This window comes from Trachymyrmex septentrionalis, unplaced genomic scaffold (genome assembly GCF_001594115.1).
Source record: "Trachymyrmex septentrionalis isolate Tsep2-gDNA-1 unplaced genomic scaffold, Tsep1.0 scaffold114, whole genome shotgun sequence".
Classification (NCBI taxonomy): Eukaryota; Metazoa; Arthropoda; class Insecta; order Hymenoptera; family Formicidae; genus Trachymyrmex; species Trachymyrmex septentrionalis.
The window spans coordinates 1877055-1901537 of NW_017304269.1; the positions used below are offsets into that span (position 1 = coordinate 1877055).

General features: G+C 35.5%; 1 protein-coding gene and 1 long non-coding RNA gene across 2 annotated transcripts in view; both read left to right on the top strand.

Moving 5' to 3' along the window:
- Window positions 1-24483, top strand: part of LOC108753774 (interleukin-1 receptor accessory protein-like 1) — a 243830-nt gene that overhangs the window by 216668 nt on the left and 2679 nt on the right. The window contains exons 4-6 of the mRNA XM_018495666.1: window positions 6624-6757; window positions 9102-9266; window positions 15926-16063. Coding sequence (XP_018351168.1) covers window positions 6624-6757; window positions 9102-9266; window positions 15926-16063 — 437 coding nt within the window. The remainder of the gene's footprint in view (window positions 1-6623; window positions 6758-9101; window positions 9267-15925; window positions 16064-24483) is intronic.
- On the top strand, window positions 21124-21526 carry LOC108753781. The gene is made up of 3 exons (XR_001939663.1): window positions 21124-21203; window positions 21281-21337; window positions 21420-21526. It is a non-coding gene; the product is annotated as an uncharacterized LOC108753781 (long non-coding RNA).

Below are 24483 nucleotides of genomic sequence, written 5' to 3' on the forward strand. Positions count from 1 at the left end.
CTTACATCGCTAATTTTCTCCTTACGATCCATCGAGTTTTCGTAACGAAACGCGAAATGTGAATCTCGTGGCGTTAATCCGTCGAACGTTTAGCCATTCCGGCCCGTAACGATCGATCGGTTTACAATCGCGCGAATTAAATTAACGGTGGCGTTTATCAGCTCGCATTTATCTCCTCCTCCCCCCCCCCTAGGTGCGAGGGCTTATGGGGATTGAAGCGAGGGAATCGTTAATCGTAGAAATATCGTCGCGTGCCGCGTATCCGCGTGAATAATCGCCCCCCGCGGACGCGCTAATTCGTCACGCAACGCGGCGCGGCCAATTTACTTTTGCACCTACCACGACCGCACAAATCGCACGTGCTTTCGAGTTCCACGGTGACGATTCCCCGGTGGACCTGGCGCGTCGCTTATTTTTTATTTACGCCTCTTAAAGTGGGCGGAGTGCCGAGCCTCATGGCTGGCGACGGTACCGTATTCCGAGTAGTCGCGCTAGTCAATTAAGGCTGGGTTGTTTCACGTTTCTCACCCGATAAAATTCAGCTCGCCCTCTTACTCTACTTTTTATATTCTTTTGTTTAGCCATTAGATAAATTATCGTATAAATCATATCCGAAGATGGAGCAACCGACCCTTAATTATTACCGTAATTGCATCTGATTACTATATTTATGTATGCAAAGAGATATCCATGCGATTAAGAAAGAGAGAGAGAGAGAGAGAGAGGGGGGGGGGAGGGGGAGGGAGAAAACGAAAGATCGTTTTCCATCTGTTCAATCAAAATTAAAATTTTTAATGAAAAATCGCGAGAAAACACTCTATTTTCTATATGTCTCTATTAAACACAAACGAACGCAATCATTCCGTCAACTGCTGGAGTCTCATAGCGCAATCTCAGATAGATGAGCGAAAATAAAAGGTATTCGCTTCACCTCCCAGTGCGTCCATTTTGTCCGGGCTTCCCCTACGTTCCAAAAGGACATCCTTATGACGTTACATTACATGCATGTTGTCCGAATACAAGAGCGTTATAATAATGAGATGAGATGTAGTACATTTTCGATTGTTTTCATTTTCTTTTTTACAATAAATATTTTAATATTTACGTCGGTCGCGTTTTTATCACGAAGACCGTCAAGGATAAAACGTACTGAAATCGAGTACAAATCGAGAGCACCATTCAAGAACGAATTTTCTATCAAGTAAAAATATCGCTCCTAATGCACTTGCATCGAACAATCATTGCGACAATTGCATCGACAATTGTCTGTTAATTGCGGGCGACCTGATCTCTAATGGGGAAACTGCACGTGCGACATTATTGCACGATGAGCACGTGCATTACGGAGTAAGGGAAGTTGCAAAAAGATACGACTATTACGATAACTATCATCAATAATAATTATTATAATGGTATTTATTATATAAGTGATTCATCGTGTAATTATTTGCAACGTTATATTTCACTATATATATATATATATATATATAACAACGTGTAGTATTGATGTAACAATTACGTTGTATATATAGGTATACACATTTATAGTTATATTATTATAAAATCGTTCTGCTGCTAAAGAGAAAGAGTTTATACAAAAAAAAAAACGTAATTGGCTTTATTCTTTATGTATATATGTTATTTTATTCTGTTTAATGGTTTATTGGTTTCACATTGTTTTCGTAAAAAATAATGTTTAACATTGTAACTTTTATTTCAATTAAAAATCGGAAATGTAAAATAAATCACTTTACGAATACCTACGTAGAATGTCGTTTAATTTCTTGATAAAGAGAAACGGATTAAAAATGATTTCGAAATTCTTCACGGACTTTTAATCGGTAAAAGATACCCACATTTTTAAATATTATGTGAAATGAAATTTGTCTTTATACATAACGATATATTTATCTACCTCCCGTTTTATAACGATTTTAATATTTATACAAATGAATAATCTTCAATATTGTACAATACGTTCATTAACATGTGTTTATAATCATTTAAAAAATATCGAATAGTTCATTTTTAGTTCATCGAATCCCTTGGAAAATATGCCTAATATAAAATTTCAAGATAATATTTAATATATAAATTATACAAATGGTTTAATAATAATATTTAATTAATTATTTAGTAAATTACTTTTAAATCTTATATTAAAAAAAATCTTATCTGATCTAATAACCTTATATATTTTCACGTATTATCGGTTGCAGCGTTTCGATTCGATTCGATCGGTCGATTAGCATCGAGAGTTCGCGGGAAAGGCCAGTGGTTCGACTTATGATCCCATCAATTGGAATAGTTTTAATCAACTTAACGGGCTGGAATTTATAGAGCGTTCGCAGAAACGGGTCACCCGCGTTAGCCGCGGCACTTTAATCGAATAAAAAGCTACCGCAATACGTAGAACGGATAACCGATGGAGTTTTTACCGCCCCTTTGTCTCGATTGCTCTAAATTACGATTCTGAATTATCCACGTGTCGACGATCGAAATCGTTCACTCGGCTTCGCAAAAGTTTCGAAAGTTTCGCGATCTTTTTCTTTCTTTTTTATTTTCAAAGCTCTGAGGAATTTACATAGTAAGTTTCAAAAAGGTCATATATCGCAAATTTATTAAGTTTATCACAAACATTAAGTATTTTCGAAATGTATTTTGAATCCTAGCAAATTCAATATTTCAAGATTATTAGATGGAAATAAATTCAATTTGCTTATTATATAATAACATATAAAGTCTTCTTCGAAATGCTTCCTTGATCAATTTTATAATATTTAAAAAAAAAAAAAATGAAAAATTATTTTGAATGCATATTAATGAGTTTCTATAAAATTTATAATAATTAAAAAGTATGTCTTAAGATTATTATCAAGAAAATATTCTTTATTAAAATTCGTTATTAAAAAAAAAAAGAAAGTAAATTAAGTAGTCAATAGAATGATATTTTTCTGTATGAAAAAAAAACTGAGAAAAATGTTCTTGTTGTACCAACAAGGGATACGAACAAAATGTATTCTGAGCATATTAATCAAAAGTTTAATTATCGTAATTGAATTTCCGTAATTGAATTTTTTATTTCGACTAGAATGTTTAATAGATTTAATTATAAGTGTCCGATTTGTATTTTTGACACAAATTTGAATCTATCAAAATTCTAATTAATGCAATTAAACTTTTTTTTTTAGCGTACAGATCTAAAAATGATTGATAAAATAAAACTACCATTTTTATTTTTCGATACAATTGTCCTTTATTGCAATATATTTTTAAAACGCACACGATGAATTAGTTTTCCTGTATCATTAAAGAATATTCTGAATTTTTGTCCTCAAACTTTAATCATTTGCTACACAAAAGAACGATTTTGCTTGAAATATCTAACAATTTAGCTGGTAGAGATCTGAAAATAATTTTGTTAGCATCATCAAAATAATTATATATAAAAACAGAATAAGGGATGGCTGCAAGATATTTTAATATTCTAGCAAGCAGCTTGACCGTACTACATGATTATTTTAGTATTTTAGCAAAATTATTTTCAGATCAATATGTAATTTTTTAGATATTTCAGCAAAATCATTTTTTCCATATACAGTCCCGACTTCCCTCTAGTGAATATTCTCAAAATTGAAGTTTTATTTGCGTGGAAAAAAACGTACTGTGATGAAAAAATGGTGTAAACCATATTAAGATAAAAAATTTCAAAATATTTTTTTTAGTATAAAAAATTAATTTATTATTCCAAAAAAATTATTGAAATAAAAAATAATTGTACTGATCATTATTTTTGAAGAATTAAAATTGTTGTTTTATTTTATCACCTAAATATTGGACCGGAAATTTTTCTGGACTTCACTACGTGTGGCTCAGTGACGCGGAATTATACGGGAGGCGTTCGCCACGTATCCCGGATTCAACGGGTTCGATCCGGCGAGCCACACAATGCGACTCGCCTCACTTTAACGCTGTCGATCGTACGGCTCCGTGAATATTGCGGGCACGCGATTTATTCGGTAAAGCGCATCTAGCAAATTGCGGAGAAAGCAACACCGGCCGATGTGCACGACCCTCATAAATGTCACCGCGAGCGCGTAAACATCGGACATGAGCGTGTCCCGCTGAATATCGGCCAGTAAAGGGAAGGTGATGCGAAAAGGTGAGCGGTTAGAGGATGAAAAGGCCGCCGAGTCTTTTTTTCGGTCGACTCACCCTTTGCAGAATGAACAGATCGGCACAATTGCACAAATTGAGCGGAAATCGAGTTTTAATTAATAAACGATACGCGCGCGTACGCGCTGGAATCTGCTTTCAGACGAAAAATTGGGAGAAAAAAATGATGTCGGACTTGTTGTTCCGCGAGAAAATGATGAGCAGTGAAAGTCAATATTTTTGAATATCGATGGACTGCATACGTATCTCGTAGCTATCGTTACATACAGAGGTCTGTCGAAAAAAAATGCGGAAGATTTATCTACACGCTGAACTCGTTTCTCTCTCTCTCTCTCTCTCTCTCTCTCTCTCTCTCTCTCTCTCTCTCTCTCTCGGTGTTAACGTGAGATCTTTTGAACGTGGAATTTTTGCACCGTAACGCCGTATGGCCTCGTGAGTTGTGGAACGATGTTTGGGAGATGTTTCCCAACTTTTCGCGTTTTCACGAATTCGCGGCAACTCGAAAAATCGTAGGGTAAAAACTGGAGTATTTTGTGAAAGTTTAGACAATCTGTGCTTCTTTTTTATTATACGCGAACGTTCCGTAAAAATGAAATCTCATATTTGTACGTAATAATATCCAGGATTATATGTTAATTGTCCGAAAATCTAATTAATTTCTCTGTCTCTCTCTCTCTCTCTCTCTCTCTCTCTCTCTCTCTTTAATTTATATTATGTTGTAAGTCTTTTGCTATCGTTCTCATCTGTATTATCTTCCTATTTTTATTATCTTTATTATTTTTTTCTGAATTTGATTTTCAATGTTCTATATATTTTTGATTGTTAATTATGCTTTATTTCGTTTTCAATGCTTAAGAAGTGCTTTAATGAATATCAATTTCTTTTTCTCTCTTCTTTTATCTCATTCTTGGTACACCTATACATACATTTATATCTTTATTTTATTCATTTATATCCTTTTGTATAGCTTTTTTTTTCACATTTATTTTATTCATATTCTGTTTGTTTTTTCGATATCTTCAATTTGCAAGTCGCTTTTTTTTCTTATTTTACGTATATTTTATTCATGTCCTTCTTGTCTTCCCATTTCTACCGCTATAATTCGTATTCTGCAATTCTTAGCTCATTTTTATAACTTTATATCTGTTCTTAGAGGCCTTATAAGGACACTAATAAACTCTTTCTCTCTCTCTCTCTCTCTCTGTATTTTTCACAAAACATACCTATTTCCATCAGGCATCCGTGCTTCTCGCTTCGTCCACCCAGTCATTCCGAAACGCCGAATTTATTTGTTTGCCGCATCCATGTTTCGTCTTTGTCGCGCCGCAGGCGAGACTGGCGGACGCGACGGGCCGAATGAATGAAATTACGCGGTGAGAATTAATTGTGCGGGTAAGTCGTTGCCGGGCCGACCGTAATTAAATTAGCATGGCGAAATGTTTCGTGCGTTAAACGATTGTGTAACCGGCACGGCCGGCGGGTGGACGGTGGTGAACCTCGCACTCTTTCGCGGCTTTCATTGTACACCGCGAACCATCGAATGTAATGCGAACCTTTGTTTTTTTTTTTATTCCGTTCTACAGGAAGGGGGTTGTCCATCCGACATGTGCGACACCCGGTCGAAAAAAAAAAAAAAAGAGTTCCACGCGACACGGAACACACGCGCTTCAATGCATTCCGGATTGCGAAACGCGAATGGGGAAAAAAGCGCAATAATGTCGCGCCTTTTTTCGCACTGCGATATTCATGCGAGATGTAACCGAAGATTTGAAAAACTCAGGTTGCGATCAACATTGGTACTCTCAATTTACGTTGTACAAACATTTAAACGTCTATGACGAATTTTCTTTTATTTTTTAATAACTTGGGAAACGGCACTGCTTTGTTTTTCTTTCCATGTACACTGATAGATTGCCAAGGAGATCCTTGGGGGGACTCTTGGAAGAATTTTTAGACCATTAGAGTCCTCGGAGATTTGGAGACGGTTTTATTCTCATTGTTAAATATCTTAGCAATTAAATTCTAAGAGAAATTTTTGAGTTTGATTAAGATTAATTGAAAATCGAGGGCTGGATGTAACGATTCCTTTTAGTGCGAAAATTTTCAGTTTAAAGTTTTGAACAAAAATAACCGTTCAGACTCTCGGTATTAAAGTTCTTAAAGTTTTCTGAGTTCGAAGAGACCCGAAGTTTTTAAACAACTGATCAACATTAAGATTAATGGGATACAAAATAAACGTATCAAAATTTTCTTTCAAATCTCTCATACGTTGCAGGTGTCTTTTTTATTTTTTTCTTAAAGAATTTTTTTTTTTTTAAATGACTTAAAAATTATTTTTCTTAAAAGAATTCTCTTTTAGAGGTAATATCCTGTTTTCTTCCAAGTCCGTGCAGGACTTGTTATTAAATTCCATTATTAATTGTATTTATTCGCGTTTCTGTTTACAGGGAGAATGATCAAATAATTGGTTCCTATTTGGAAATCGAGGACGTCACTCTCGAGGATTACGGCGAGTACAAATGCGAAGTCAGCAACGGCGTCGACGAGGAGATCACATTGGCTGCTCACGTGTATCGACAAGGTCTGAAAAACCATGCGAAATCTCACATCAGCTCATCCCTATCATCGTAAAACTACGACTTTGAGTGAAACAGAATAGAAAACAGAATAGAATATTTTTACATTGATTTGTTTGATCTCAACATTAATTCAATATTTTACTTTTTGTGTTACGTATCATTAAACGTTAATTTTCGGAGTTTTTAATCCAGCAGTCACTATTTTATTTTTGAATTTAATTCTATATCGAAATCCCGAAAGCTTTTCATACGAATCAGATTTGAAATACACCGGATTAAATAATTCAGCTTGTTATTTACCGGCATTGTTAATTATGGCTTGACGCAAAACGCATTCAATCAGTCTGAATGCTTTATTGTTTACGTATAAAAACAGAGGTTTGCGTCGGATTCATTTTAATAATTAGTGGAAATGTCCGGGAAACATATCGGCCAACTAGCAAACCACGCATGCCGGCGATTCACTTTATCGGTTTTAATTATTATACAACAAATTAGTTTCGTGGACAAATTGTTACAACACCGCGATAAAATCTTGTTTTTAAATTGGACTCATTGTCAGATTTAATTTATCATAAAATTTAATATCACGTACATTTATACTCTATTATTGCTACCTGATATTATTTTACGATAAAAAGAAAGCATCTCTTTTCAAGCAATATCTCTTTTATCTTTTCGCGATAGTCTATTTGTATTTTTTTTTTATCAAAATTAAAACATTTTGAAATTAAACCCCTTTATCAGGATTTATTTAATCAAACGTTCCCGATATCAAAAATAATTTTAATTTATTTTAAATATTTTTTGAATATACATATATTTATTTTTTTATTTATTTTAAACTGTCCTTTTATATCAAGATTTATTGAGAATTATACAGATTGCTACTTCGATAAACTTAACATATGTTTTCAAGATCATAATACTAAGTAACTTTGTCTACAACTAGATATCAGTCTCTTATAGGATTATTACAAATTCTTCAAATTCCATAACTTTTCCCTGATTTTCAGATAAAATTTCATAACTTTTCCTCAAGCTTTCAATAATATTTTGAAATTTCTTGAATTTTCGTGATTTGAAAGCTGCCATACCTATATTTTATTAAAAGAGCAATTTAACTTAGCAATGTAAATTACCATTAATGTTGCTGACACTGCTTGTATTTAATTGTTAAATTGATAGTATTATATTTCAAGACTGTGTAGATAACCTAAGCATATTTCTTTAAAGCTAAAAAAATTCTCTGATTTTCTCCTGATTTCCTTGACTCTTATCAATTTCCCTAATATTTCTCTGATTTCCTCGATTTCTAGCTTCGTAGCAATTTCGTTATCATTTCTGAGATATTAAAAATTAATATATAATTTTAATAGTAAATCATCATCTTAGAGGACAATCTCCGATAATCTCGCACTTAACACGTGTCATCAAGGTTATCATTTGCAATGATTGACTTTCAGACGATTTTAGTTTCATTATTTATTCAAATGTTTATTAATACAATAAATTTCATTACATTTATAAAGTAAACACAGTAAGTTGTAAATCCATATAAACTTTACTTCGCGCTGTAAAGTGTATGCGTGGACGCAGTGGATCCCACTTTCCCTATGGGGGACGGTAGCTTCGCTACCAAGCCCTAAACACATAGGTTTAGGTTGAACCTCGTCTCGAGTGGAAAGTTGTAAATCCATGTGGAACCTCACTTCGTGTAGGTTTACAATTTTCCACGCGAAACGAGGTTCAACTCACATCTATGTGTAGTAAATTGGTAATGCAGCCTCCTCTCGTGGAGGAGAACGGAACCCACTGCGTCCATACACTTTATTGATGACACATAAATAACGTCAATGTAATGTAATAATTAGAGTTTTATATTTATGTTGTTATCATTTTGTAAGAAAATTTTTTTAATGGTACGTTTTATTCTATAGAGCGAAGTATTCAAAGAGAATAACAACTAGAATGGAGAACTAATAGATTGTTTTCTTGGAAGTTCACGAAATTGTAATAAATATGATAAAACTCGAAATTTTCAGGCCTGTCTTCAGTGACACAAAAACTCTTACATTTTTAATAATTTTTATTACAAATTAATTTTTTCCATTTTATATATAGTAATAATGAGTAACTAAATGGAGGGAGAACTGTATTCATTTATATACCTATTTCTCTTCCTAAAATAAATTTACAAATTTTGTTTTCTATTTAAGCATAAAAACTCCAAATTATCTCTTTCGAATCACGTTACCTTCTTTTTATATTTTATTTACACACAGTCGTATGTTTCCATTACTTTGTTCTTTATAACATCTCGAGATTTCTTTTTTTGATTCACAGAACCACAGTTCGTATTGAGCCTTCCGAATGGGTCTTGGCGGAAGTCTCTTTTGCTAGCAGTCCTCGTCCTCGTGCTGTTACTATCAGCTGGCGCATTTTACGCGCGTTGCTGGCTGCCACTTGCACTGTTTTGCAGAGACAAGTTCGGTCGCCTCGAGGAAAGCGGTGAGTTCACAAATCATAAATAACTTCCCGGGCGCGATCCTCCGCCACTCAGCGATTGCAGTAAGAAATTACCCTCGAGTTGAGGATATCTTAGATTTCCGTGAAAATTTCAAGATCGAAGCTTGAAGATCTGTAAATCCCAGAACTCCACTCGTACTTCCCGAGAGTTTAAAGATTCCATAAAGTCAAGGACGTTGGCATTTAATTTCTCAAACTCGAGCTTGATCCTTTCTCAGCCTCGCGACAATTCTCATTTTATCCTCGTGAGTATTCAGAGTAAAAAGAGAGCCTTACGAATTAGAAATAAAAATACATTTTCACGAAACAGAGAAATTCACCGACTCGAAATTCCCGAAAATCTTCCGGGAAGCGCCAAGGACCAGAATTTAATTTTCCCCGTCTAAGACTTTACCGTCTTACGTTCCCAGGCTTCCCTATAATTTAGAGGTCCTTAAAACGAAATCTCGTTGTCTAAAGACAAGGATACGGCTTGACATAAAATTCGAAGTCGCATGGATCGCATGGATTTTTCCCTAATCCCAAGACTAAGGGGATCCTGATGGGCCAAAGATCCTCACTCCATCCTCTTTATCCTTTCCTCCGCTGTGGTTCGCCTTTTTTCGCGACTACAAATTCGCCACGGCCATGGAGGGAGAGGGGGGGGGATGGGAGGGAGAGGATTCTGTCTAGGTAATTATCAGCGACGCTTTTTCGTCCACTTAATTGCAACTCTTAATTACCGTGAAAAGTACCGCCAGGCTCCGGCGAGGAAATTAAAGTGGCTGTGTTCCTTGATCTCTTTTTTTTTTTTTTTTTTCGTATTTTCTACCTCCCCTTCTCACGCCGATCGCCATCTTAATCCTTCCGGCTTTCTTTTCTTCTCCCGTTCCCATTCCCGTCTCGTTGTTACCTCAATTTGTTTAAATAATATGCTGATAGCGGCGCGAGCCCCGTGGGAATTCACTCCTAGGCGTTCGCACTTCAAGATATCCCTCCAGGATTCATCCTCTTGTTTCCCCAACTGCATCGTCTCGGGGTCTTATGTATTGCAAATTGAAAGAGGTGAGTTTTTTATGGAATTGCTTATCTTAAAAGTGCACGAGAGAGACCCGGGAGGATAATCTTGTAGGTGAGAAAACGCAATGGCCTTTGTTTCGCAGCTGTATAATTTCAGCGTGCCGTCTCTGGCGCACACACACACATACACACACACACACACACACACACCAACAGAATGAGAATAAGAAATGAAATCATAATAACGAATTCATAAAAATTCGTCTAAAGACAAAAGTAGGAGAGAATTGAAAATCCCAAATCTGGAAAATCGAATTACAGCTGTTGGTTTTTCTCGTTGATTTCTCTTAAGGTCGTAGAATTTTAGATTTCACGGAGCATACGGAGTCGTGACTCCGGAGCATTCTGATTTTTTTTCGAAGCAGCCAATGAGAATTCCACGAGACAGGAAATCCGGGATCGAGGATTTTCCAAGAAAAATCTGTCTCGGAAGTAGAAAATTCCGAATTCTAATCTTTTTAAAAGCAAGGAAGGGAACGGGAGAGGATCGGAGGAAAAGGAAAATTTTCACAGGCACAAAAGACGACGGCGATGTCGTTTTATTCCTGCAAGGACATTCTCCAGCAGAAGAGCTCGCGTAAATAGGAGCCTCGATCTAGTTGAGGCTTAATGAGCTGCGTCCTCCCGTCTTTTTCTCCTTTTTTTTTTTTGCCCCATCCTTCCGTGCCCTCCTTCTCCTTTTTGCTCACCTAACCGATCGCACTTTAATTCTTCCCGCCCTTTCGCAATTTACTTAAGTAACGCTAATTCCGCCGGGGGCAGGAACTTTCAAAGGATTTTACGCGGCCTCTTCTCTCTCTCTCTCTCTCTCTCTCTCTCTCTCGGTGCCGCCGTTACCAGGGCACTTCAATATTTCACAGACACGCTGTAATATGAACGGTAAAACGATGTAACTCGTTACACCGAGGTTCTCTCTTTGCATATTACGTTTAACAATTATGGTGGGATTATTACTAGCGTTTAACCGTGCCTCACGATTAAAAATGACGGAGGTAGAGAATTAGTTCCTGTCCTTTAAGATTGAAAACAGTAGGAATAAACACGTAAAAACGTAATTTATTTACTGAAGATACATATTGTATAATAAAGCTCGTTTAAATTCTGCAGTTGTGATAAAGTGTTACATTATCATGTCATATATCATTCAAAATTTATGGGGGGGGGAGGGGAATGTTTAACAATTTTCAAAATTTTAGTAGAGAAATTGAATGCCGCAAGGGACTTCTTTCCTTGTATATTAGTTTAACAATTTTGATAGGATTGTTGATAGGATTGTTTGACTTTAATCATGCTTTAAAAATAATGAGGTAGATGAGATTTACTTCTTGTCTTTCCAGAATAAAAGCAATAAATGCGCATAATACAAAAAGATCAGTTTGGTTGAAGTATCTAAAGATTTAGCTAGATACAGAATCTAAAAATAATTTTATCGAATCATCAAAATAAATATGAAGCACGGTAATATTTGACTCCTAAAATATTAAAACTTTTTGCAATCGTTATTCATTATGCTTGAGTTTTTTTACATAATTAATTTGATGGTTTGGTAAAATTATTTTCAGATTTGTTATATTCACCTAAATTTTTCGAGACTTCTGCAAAATCGTTCTTTCCACGCAGGAACGCATTTATTCGTGGAGAGAATACCTATAGTGCGTCCAAATTCTGTACTAGTTATGATAAAATGTCATTTATTATTTTAAATTTCTAGAAACAAATTCTTAATACAGTTTTCAGAATTCTGAGGTATCCCTGCGGAAAAATCGAGAAGATTTGCAAGAGAAGACTTCTAACTTTGCATATTAGTTTAACAATTACAATAGGATTATTACTGACATTTAATCATGCTTTAATTAAAAATAATGAAGTAGAAGAGATTTGATCCCTGTTTTTTCAACGTGAAAATAGTAGGAAGAAATGCATGGAAACGTATTTAATCACGGAGAGAATATATAGTGCGTCAAATTCTGCCAGTTATGATAAAATGTTTTGTTAACCATTTGTTCTTAGATCATTTGAAATTTGTGTGGAAAATATTTTTCACACAGTTTTTAGAACTCTGGGCTGAAAAAAATCGAGTCACGCAAGGATCTCTCTCTTTTGATATACGTATTCAACAATCACGATAGAATTATTAATGATGCTTTACGATTAAAAATAATGAGATAAAAAATATTTAGACTTTGTCCTTTTAGTTAATAAACAAAAATAGATATGTAAAAATATATTTATTCACGGAGGAATAGACATTTAAAGCACGTTTTAGACATTCTACAGTTATGGAATAGACATTTAAAGCACGTTTTAGACATTCTACAGTTATGATAAAATACCGTTATGATGAAATATTAATTACATCGCTACACATTGTTGTAAATTCGTGGAAAAAATTATTTTAGTCTTTAGACTCTCCGACTGTATCTTTAGAAAAATCAAAGTTTCATGAAATTTCGTCTCGTTTATTTTTTTTTGTTTTTTTTTCATAAATTTACAAATTTATTGGCGCTTTTCTCGTACATAGTTCTCATTCTGCTCGGATTTTCTTCGATTTCCACTCTCTAGAATTTCAAATAAACGTCCGAGGATAGAGTCGACTAAAAAAACATGTCGTACCGACCTAAATCTTCGAGACAGTTTCTCCCGTTCGACGTCGTTTATCCTCACGCGCCGACGAAGAGAGCAGCGCGTCGTCGCCGAGGACGCTGCAGCGTCGCGTCGGGCCCAATTACGGCCAGGCCGGCAATTTGCGGCATTAGCCATGCAACGAGATATCATTAGCCGGCCGGCTGCTCCGCGGTCGGTCCGACATAGATGATACCGTCGTGCCGAGGATCTCGCCGGCCAGCCCGGAGAAAACGAGCACGCCGTCGCGGATCGCGCTAATGGCGACGGGCGACGTCTCGCGCGCTGCGCGTTCTGAGAATCCACCGGTAATCGTTGTAATTTTCTCTCTCCGCGTCCCCGTATAAAGCGGCGATGTCGTGGGACATTTGTTCGTTCGTGAGAAATCGAGCACAACAACGCGACGTTTCCGTCGGCTGGGATACTTTCACGCAGAGAGAGACCCGCTGTGGGCCTCTTCGATTCGGTTGGTTTACCGACTATAAGAAAAGTGTGTACAATTACATGGACGGGTACACAAATCACGCGATTTAGAACGGAAATGTTAGACATGCATAAAAGGAACGGTTTTGCTGAAGTAAGAATTTAAAAATTTAGCTGGATGCTGAAAATAATTTTATTGGATTATCAAAATAATTATGTAGGACGCTCGAACTGTGGTTAGAATGTCAAAAACTTTTTGCTCATTATGCTTGAATTTTCTACATAATTATTTTGATAGTCCAACAAGTTATTTTCGGATTTGTATCCAGAAATTTTAAGATACTTCAGCAATATTTTTCTGTGTATGTTTCCATAAAATTTATTTAATTGTCGATTTTTACAAATGCCTGGAATAATTTAATTCAGCAAAGCAACCAGTAAAATAATAATTATAAATGTCTCCTTTGTCATAAATTGTCTCGAATAGATTCATTTTAATATTATATTAAAAAAATACGTATGAAAGAGGCGATACAATTCTGTATGAGGGAAAGAAACTAAAAGTGGCCTTGAAAATAATTTATAAAAAAAATACACCATAATCAATATGAATATTCGTGTCGAATTATTTACGGTGACGAAAAAAAACTGTATTGATCCGCTTGCAGGATGAATATTTGAGGGCGAAATTTGTCTGTTAAATATTTGTTGCGTTTTAAATTTAGATTTTCAAACTGCACTTTTGAATTACTCGAAAAGCTTGATTATCTCGCGATGGAATACTAGTAATATTATTGTTGGATATCAAAAAGTCCCGCTAATTTCTTTGAACGTGCAAATTCCTCCATAATTAATTACGAAAAATTGACGTTACGTTAATTTTTCTTAACTTAGCCAAATTTCATTAGTGCGACATAGCAATTATTTAAATTCGATCTCGGTCAAGGCAATTGTCCTCGCGGCTTTTACGCGTCCGCTATTTCCCTTCAAGACCTCTATATTCCGCGAACGTGCGGTCCGATAAATAAACGTTAGAATTACGGTAAAACTAAAGGGCGACGTCATAACCGATTTCCTTAACCGCCGTCGCTCCCCCCTCGTGGCCGTCATATAAGCGACGTCGCCATTATGGCACACATTATTTACCTCTATGGGACATTTTGCGCGCATAATGGCGCACGGGCGATAACGATTTAATCTATTTCTCGAGTGAACGGTTACGCGCTGCTCCAGACTACGCGGAAATAAATTTCGAGTAAACGGAAGCGATAATGCGCGAATTATTACGCCCTCCTTCAACCCCCTATCTCTCCCGCCTCATCATCCTGTTCTACTTAAACTCGTTCTCGGATCGCACGGCTCGCGGAGATGCGCCAAATTTCTGTTTTATATTCATAAGAGACGCAAATCTCCCCCCCCTTCCCTCCTCACCCCTTTGGGAAGTTCAGTTCGCGTCCCTTATCGAAAAGCTATTTAATCTGCCCTGAAGTTTGTCCGATCTGCGCTAAAACCCATCGGTGGATCTGTCTTTCTGAAATTGTCCCATCGGATTTGGAAGATTCGATGATCGATCGAGAATCAGACATCGGTCTAGAGATTTCAATATTTTGTTGCATATATCTTGTGTTTTCCGAAAGGTTTGCTCAATCGGTCTTCAAACCTGTGAAAGAACAGCAGGGAATTCTTATGAACTATCTTCTTATGAAACGTTGCGCTGAAAGAGAAGTCAAGTTATAGCTACCAAATATTAAGTGAAATAGTTTCAACTAAATGTTAAAGTAACATAAATATTATCTCACGACTCAATATAAGGTAATTAAATATTACTTTTGCTTTCCAACAAGCGACACAGTGTGACACGGTGATCGTGTCACCTTTGTTTAACATTAGCAAACAACGAGGATGTAACAATTCACTATGTTCAGTGTTACACTATGTCCTCTGTGTCTCTTGCTGGAAAGCACCCACGTTTGGTGATACTAAATATTTGTAAAGGTATATTTAGTTATATTATCTCAACATTTAGTTGAAACTACTTCACTCGATATTTAGCTATAACAAATTTTCAAATCTGTTTTATAAACACAAAGTATTCCCAGAATGTTATATTATGAATATTATTTACCCTTTTTAATATTTATATAATATTTATATATTCTAAAAATACTGTGTGTCTTATATATCTACATTTCTAATAAGTTTCGTGTTACAAGTTAGTTTTCTGCGTGCTAAATATAGTAAATAATATTTGAAAGGAAAAAATGTGTACATTTCCTGAAATAAATTCGCAGGTTTTACTTTCAGTTTAATCATATGTACAACCTTCTATCCACTTCCTTTAAGATCCTATAATAATTATGTAGAAGAAAAGATAAACTGAGAGATACTGCAAACCATCTTTCGTCTGTCCAAGAGCTGAATTAACTGTTACAACCCTGTTTGCCTTTCGTTTGGTTGGTCCCTTTGGTTCAGCTTGGCCCAGTTGACAGAGCGAAGAAGCACGAGTAATCACGAAACCACATGACTATGCATTGCAGACGGGAAGGAATGCGACGCCCTGGTGTGCTACCACGAGAAGGACTCGAGTCTAGTGATCGGTATCGTGATACCTACGCTGGAGTCTAGGCATCGGTACAAGTGCGCGGCGCTGGAGTTGTCTCAGCTGAATCACAATTGTAAGTACGCACGGCCACTACTAGCGTTAATTAGCGGCGACGACGCCTGTCTCTCGCTGGATAATTACGTAGTCACAGCGACAGCTACGATGTACCTGCGGAATACAAGAGTGCCACTTCGGAAGGTATCTCCTTTTCCCTCAATCCCTCGGGTTATTCCTCAATTTTTTCCTCAACTATATTCGTGGCATTTTCAAGGATACTAGAAAAAAAGTTTCATGGAAAGAACGGTTTTCTGGAGTATCTAAAGGTCAACTCTGAATAACAAAAGGCTCGATTCATTAAAAAATTAAAATAACAAAGGATAGGGTTAACGAGCGAAAACAAGGAATCTTAAGGGGGGTCTTAACATTACAATAACAAACAAATATAAATTATTTATATTTGTTTATTATTGTAATTTATTTTAATTTCTAAAAATTTAGCTAAATACAAATCTGAAAATAATTTTGTTGGACCATCATAATTATCCAGGACATTCAAACTTATGGTTAGAACGTCGAAACTTTTTACCGTATTGCTCATCATGCGTGAGATTCCTGCGTAATTATAAATTTTCATGATTCAACGAATTTATTTTCAGATCATTTTAATCAATATTTTGATGATCTAACAAATTTAATTTTAGATCTGTATTTAACTAAATTTTTTAGATATTTCAATCGTTCATTAAATTATTTTATATCTTTCGAAGAAGTCACCTCATTTCTGGAACCGCAGTAAAAAATCGTTCACGCAAAGTTCCGAATCTCTTTCGAATTTTCTGCGCAAACGTCTTCTCGTTGCAAGAAGAAGAGAAAAGCTAGAGCTAGAGGAAGAAAGGAAGAAACCCAAGTCGAAATTTTGCTTCTACTTTGAACCTTAGTTTTAGGACGTATATAGACTAAAGATTTATAATTAGAACGTGTGTAAACTCTAGAAATTCAAAATAGGTTCTAATAAATTAAGCTCCTATGTTGAACCTGTAAACGGCAGTTATCGGAAAATTTCTTATTTTGAAGTTCAAAAGAAGTTTTCTAAATAGAAGCTGTGGATTAAATAATATTAAAAGAGGTCCTATTTGATTGTTCAAGTATCAAAACAGATTTATAAGATTTAATTGAGGTTGAAAGAGATTCACAGTACGATTAAAATTTCGAGTACTTGAGTAAGTGAGAATGGAGTGAGTTTTGTTCGCGACACCGAGTATGTACAATTCAGTAGCAACGACACGAAAAAGATCCTTATCGTGTTACATAAGGAATGAGGACTCTTTTAAAAACAAAGAACGAAGAGGCAGAAAGAAAGGAAAGGGAGAAAGAAGCCAGAAGGAGAAAAACAGGAACGTCGTGCGATCGGACTCTCTACGGGGTTTACTTTGCAGCGTATCCCGCGGCGATGCAGCCTACATGCCACGAATATAAGCGTGAGCGAGGGATACAGATATGTACGACAGGCTGAGGGGGTGGATATATATTCAACGATGGCGAATGTGGACCACAAATTGCGGTTCGAAAAGTAACTTTACGTGGACGCACAGCTTATGAATTAGAGCTAAATAAAAGCAGCCCTTCTCGTTTGGATCACGAGGCGGAAATCGGATTAGCCTTCCGGGATAATACAGCCAAGGGTATTATCGATCGCGGTTTCGTCGAGAGATGAAGCGGAGTTCGAGAGACGTGTACATTTTGTGGGGCGATTTAATTAAAAATTTGGATATGCAAATTAAGCCAAAAATCGAACAGGATGTATCGTGAGAAAAGGGATGTTTCACTATGTGAAAAGGAAATCATCGTTACTTGTATGAAATCGAATTAAACTAGATTATATGACATTATTGAATCGCAAAGTGCAATAATTATTTTAATATAATTTTTTTTTAATTTAAAAGCGTTGTGGAGTTGCAATTGTTATTATTTATAGTCCCGATAGGTAAATAGGGAAAACATTGCACAAATGGCATTATAAACTGATAATTTTACAATAATTCCATTCATGATGTGCTACAATAACAGTTTTCTCAGAATAATATTTCAAAATTATATTTGTCAAATATTAGATAAATCCAATTTGAGGGGTGTAAACATTTTTTTAAATTAATTTTCTTTCAAGAATATAATGAATGTAACTGGCAGCATATTGAAGAATCAAATCAGGACAAGTGCGATTATTCTCAAATGCTCAACAACAAATACAAACACATTTCCGAAAAATCGATTCACGTGCATGCATCTCAAAAACTGTTTGACTTAAAAGTTTTTAATTTAGCCCTACTGTGTACAGTACTTCATGTTGTAATACTTCTACATATATTATAATTTAGGAATAATTGTGCATTTTTACAAACGCAATTATACATTTATAGTACAGTTAAAATATTTTTCTCAATTATTGGAAAATTTCTTTACAAATTTAATTTGGCAAATATGCCCCACTAAAATGAAATTGAATTAAAATGTAATAGATTATAAAACATTATCGAATTGCGAGATGCAAACAACGTGAAAGGAATTTAATTTAAATTCAAAATTTAGAATCGCAGAATATTAGTTACTACATCGGAAATGTCAAATGTCAAAATCTATTTTTGATATTAAAATTTTGAGAGTATAAAATATCGATATTTGTTATTGATAATACTTTCTTTTTTTTTTTTTTTAATTTAAAGGCATTTCTCTCTTTTATTATTTTAATATCAGTTTTCAAGAGCTTTGAAAGAAGTCGCAATATTCTTGCGCGAAATCTCTATTTCTTGAAATTTCTAGAATTACATGAAAATACCCAATTACGCGTGCGTAGATCCTTAAACCGCAAAGGCACGCGATTGGATTGAATTTCGCGTTGGAACAGGGAAGCTAGCAAAATACGGGTCGTTCTCTCTCCTTTTGTTCTGCCACTGCTAGTCCAATTGTAGCATCGAAACCACGTGGATAACAATGTAGGGCAATCTCTCTTTCTCTATTTCCCTTAGTCTCTTCTTCTTTTTTTTGCTTCTCACGCGATGGCTCGACGATTTTGCTACCACGTGGTAGTGCACGGGCATTTGTTGGGGCAATTTATTTCAGCATAAAGAAGATTTGCAATCCGGCAGTCTGATCACGGAAGAATCGCCCGCCACGGGATCATGGGATCGTTATCCTCGTATACGGGAACGCGCGAAAAGGAGAGGATGGTCCTTGTGGTATAATCGAAAGTGATGGGAACCCTATGGTGAATCGTGGGAATCACGGCAACTTGGCAAATTGAATTAGAAAGTTCGCCGCACTCTCGGCCGTGCAGTGTCTCGTTTGTCTCCGGCAGTTGCAATATCGGATTAGGCACGCGAGGATCCCATGTGTACGACTACGATATATATTTTCGAGTCGCGAAGTTGGTGAGGGATAGACGTAGGTCCTATCGAGAAATTCCGTGCACAGGAAGAAGGTTAACGCAAATCACTACGGTCTATTTCCATAATATAGTTACTTTAAAAATAAAAAGTGATCAAGAAATTCATGAATAAATTTCATTGATGAATCTCTTGATAACCTTTAATTTTTAAGCAGTGTTTGCTGGTGTCTAGATGAACTTATCTAAATAATTAAAATTATCTAGATGAAATGGCTTTACTAGAATATGTATTATCTTCATTTGTGTTACCTTAGATCAAAAAGTATTATTTTTTTTCTAAATTATCTAGATAATTATCTTTTTTCAAATTATCTAAGATGAAGATCTAATTACATCTATCTAAGATCTAATTAGATCTATTTATAAAATGTAACAACATAAATTAGCATCAATTTTTATACGCAAAAATTAGAATTTTATATTAATATTATCATTTTGTAATAATATTTTTTTAATATTAATTTTATGTTTGATCTGTAGAGTAGTATTCTGAAAAAAAATTCGACAAAAAGAAATGGTTTTTAAAGACATGGACAAGAGGATTTATATTTTTAATAAGTTTTATATCGCAAATTAACTTGACACATCTCAAATATAATGGAAAGTAATATCTAAACGGAGAATTGTCTACTTATTTCTTTATCGGAAATAAATTCACGATTTTCACCTTTAAGTTGACTATACAAATCTCTCCTCTCTTAAGGTTCTTGACTATTTATCACGAACATTTAGATTGATGACGTCAGAAGCGAGAAGACATACAGGATTTACGTGATGAATCTCCGGGATTTTGATATTAAATTTAGGTTTTTAATATTAATGTTAAAAATCCCTTGGATTTCTTCTTCTGGGAACATATTATGGACACAATTTTCCACCAAGGTACTAAACATGAATGTCTTATGCTGCTATCGAATTTTGGTCGCCACAACTAACGACAAGCTACAGCCCTTGGCGTAAAATGAAATACTAGCTCGATATTTATCATGCCACTAAAAGTACTGATGTGATAACATGATGTGTCTGATAATTTTTTGCAAGAAATTTTTTTAATTATTTTTTACATATAAACATAATAAAAAAGTTAAAAAAAGGATAGTATGTTTGTTTTTACTTCTCATCACTTTAAGATAAGGGAGGACAAATCATACACCTTGTATAATAAAAATACTTATGAAATACAATGGAGTAGGAATATTTTTTAATAAAACAATACGTGCACTTGATCGAAAACACTTGTAAAATGTACCTTTTTTTTTACTTCAGAATAAAATAAAATCATATTTATTTCACTTCAATAACTATATAGGATGGACCAGGGCGAATCGCATCATTATAAGCTTTGAGACAGTTATCGTTACCTTTTTCTTTCATGCGATCTGTTTTATCATGCTAGTACTTCCGTACGCTCCTCCTGCAACGGAAACAACAGATGACGATTTTATATTGCGTGTAATTCAATATCAATCGACGATATAAGTGCAGAGGTCGCAAATGGCATGAAGAAATTTCGTCTCTCATACAAAGTCATAATTTCGATTTTGTGAGTTCATAACCAAAAAAGATATGTTGAAATATGTGAAATTATAATGATTTTTGCAATGTATAGTTTTCTTAATCAGTCTACATAGTTTAATAATATCATTAAGATGGTTTTGAGAAAATTAATGTAGTTTATGAAGTAGTTTGTTATTTGGTTAGACACAATTCGATTCCATATACCTATAGGTCTTTATTAAGATTGATTACCGGAACGCAAGGAGAGTTTTCGGTATATTTTATAAATCCATTGTATCGATTGCAAATATTATTTTATTAAAAGTATTTACATTTTAATATAATTTGCAGAAATTTTCTTTTGTATTTTCTCGCTTCTGACGTCACAATCTAAGATGCAATGAGTAGGTAAGAATCTTAAGAATCTTATTATCGATATAATTTAACAACCGGATTAAATCTGGACGAATAAAACAAATTAATTATCTAGAGATACAGTCGCTAATGCCGGCTGTATTTAAACTTTGAAGATTCATAATTAAAAAAGTTCTTATCGAAAGAGGATTTATAATAACCAATGTTTTAAAAACATCTCGACATCAGCTACAAGAATATGCAATAAAAATGGAGGTTTATATTTAAGAAATTTTAAGTGACCTTAATCTAATTTTATAAGGACATCTTAAGATCAGCCAGTTCACGATTTTTCGCTTCTAGTAACTTTTGTTAGAAACATTTTGTCTTAAACTTAAGAATTTTGAGATATTCTAGTGGGTTGATTAAAATGGATCATTTTGTATCTCTGGATTTAGCTGTTAAATTTACTTACAAAGCAGCAAGGATATATTATATTTTAAATTAGAAGAAATATTTTATTAAATGAAAAAACTTACAAGTCGATGTGTGAAATTTGAACCGTTGAAAAAAGTCTGGAATTGTAGAATATCAGCGTAAAGCGAAGGAAAAATCTTACAAGACATCTAAGTCATCGAGTGTAATAAATTATTATATAACCGGTAATTTTTCCTAATTAATTAATTCCTTAACACGTTGCTTCATCCTAAGGTCTAATCGTTCTATACAGATAGAGTATATGCACTCTGTATACGCATCGAATATGCTACGAACGATTCAACCAGCTCGTAGCTCTCTCAGATTGTGCACTTCGCTCCCAGACAACATTAGCAGGCTGATTACAATCGTCCGATTAGCCGACACGCTCATTACCTTACTGCTTTAAGCCGATTGCACGAAGAGCATGGGCGTGCGTTCTATCGTTCTCCAATGAGGTGCGCGATCAGGTAACGTGTAACATACGCGGGTCAAACGCTGGTTCCGCATCCCCGATCTTGTATATCGTACACACACTGGATCTGTGTGTACTCTACTAATTACGATATCCCGATTACATGGCTTATGAATTTACGCTCGGCCTGCGCATGATGGCCGCCGTCGAGCTTGCTTCGGGGTAGTAAAAGAGGTACCCCGGGGTTTAACACGTGAACTTTGGCAGAGCGGCGGTCTGGCTAGTCGGTCGGCCCGACGTTTGATAGTCAATGAACAAAGTTCCGCTATCAAAGCGACCGGGATTTCGCATATCCGCAGGGGACTCGTGATTTTCTCCTGGTACGCGTCCTGAAGAGAGGCAGACTTCGGCAAGTTTTGCCTCCACGCTGTCCACGAGTGACGAGCCAATCAATCAGCGAAGTCCTGGACCCTCCATCCGCGGTTCGATTAATCTCAACACTTACTACAGAATCTTCGTTGACCTCGGAAATTAGAATTTTGATGAAACCCGGAACGCGTACGCAACTATACACCCCCGATTGGAATCCCGTTCACAATCGAATAACTCCCTTTGCGAGTTCCCGCCGCAATGGGGATTATTGTCAGTTTACGTTAACTCGTTCCGCGGCGTCACGAAAACCATAATTTGCAAATTGATTCGAATATCCCTGTCACCTCTATTACTTGCCATTACTATGTCTTTTTTTTTTTCTGAATGTAGATACTTCAACCAAATTCTAAAGGATTTGAAACGACTTTTTTTATCTTTATAAAAAAATTTTTAAAAAGTTCTGAAAATTAAAATTTTTCTTTCCTGAATTTTCTTGAAGCTCGCGAAATAAAATTTGTATTCTTAAATTTTAGCTTGTGAATCTTTCAATGCGACACGTTCATTTCCAAGTAAAAAAAAATTGCTTGTACATACGTCGCGCAAAGATCGAATTATGCTGTTCCCTTTCAAGAATCTCTCTTTAGTTGAACTTACAACTGAATGAAACGCCCCGAGTCGAAATTTTAGTTCCTACCTCTTTCAACCTCAATTAAATCTTATAATAATTTTGATATTTGTATAATTAAATAGAACCTCTTTTAATGTTACTTAATCTACAGCTTCTATTTAGGAAATTTCTTTTGAATCTAAAAATAAGAAATCTTACAATAATTGTCATTTATAGACTCAATGTAGGAGCTCAATTCTCATTAGATTAAAATCTATAATAAATCTCTAGAGTCTACGTACGTCCTAATTACAAATCTTCAGAGTCTACACACATCCTAAAACTAAGGTTTCGGAGCAGGAGCAAAATTTCATCTTCTCGACAGCTGTCTGTCAGAAATCATCCATTTTCTGAACAGTTTCTGACCAATTTTAATCGAACCCTGCGCATTCGCACACATACAATAGCATACAAACTCGTGCGTACGCACAACGCACACACCTCGGCTCCGTTTCATTCGGAGTTAACGAAGTTTCCCTGGGAACAACGGGCCGTAACGCCGGCATCTATTCGGTCGATCAGTTTTTGCTAAGCTCACACTCGCCTGTGCATCAAGGCCGGATATACACGGTGGCGCGCGGTAACTCATACATTATCCCGGATGGCAGAGGGAACCCCCGGCTTTTTATTGCTCGCGCCATGCCACCGCGCTGGTTTGCTTTCACTTTATCGTCCGTGAAATCCAGCCGTCCGCTCTGCCGGCGAACAATATTTCCAGACTCCAGAATACCTCTGGGAAAGAGTGTATACGTGCAAAATTCAGCGCGACGCCCCGCCCGAGTTGACTCTGTAATCGGACACCGCGAACGTTCCATGGGGGATAAAAAAATATCGCGACACCGACGTTTCTAGCGAAAATTGAGATTTATCCGCACGCTTTCGATAGTAACAGTACGATAACGCCTGATTCTCATTATTAAAAAAATCATCAGGCAATCTCTTAACTTGGAGAAACTATAATTGAGTCGTCCATACAAAGAAAAACGATTCTAAAGGATTTAAGACGATTTTCTTATTTATTAAAGGATTTTTTTTTAAATTGAAAATTAAATTTTCTTTTTTGCTATTCTTCTGAAGCTAGCAAATTGAAATGTTTGTTCTTATATAGGTTGAATCTTTTAATGCGACGCGATCTCTTTTCTTAAAGAGAATTTAATTATATAAAGAGAAACGTAAGATTAAAAATTTAGAAGTAGAGTCTAGAAAATCAAGATTATCTAAATCATTAATATTAATTTGATCTTTTGACTTCTTCTAAAGCTCGTGAAT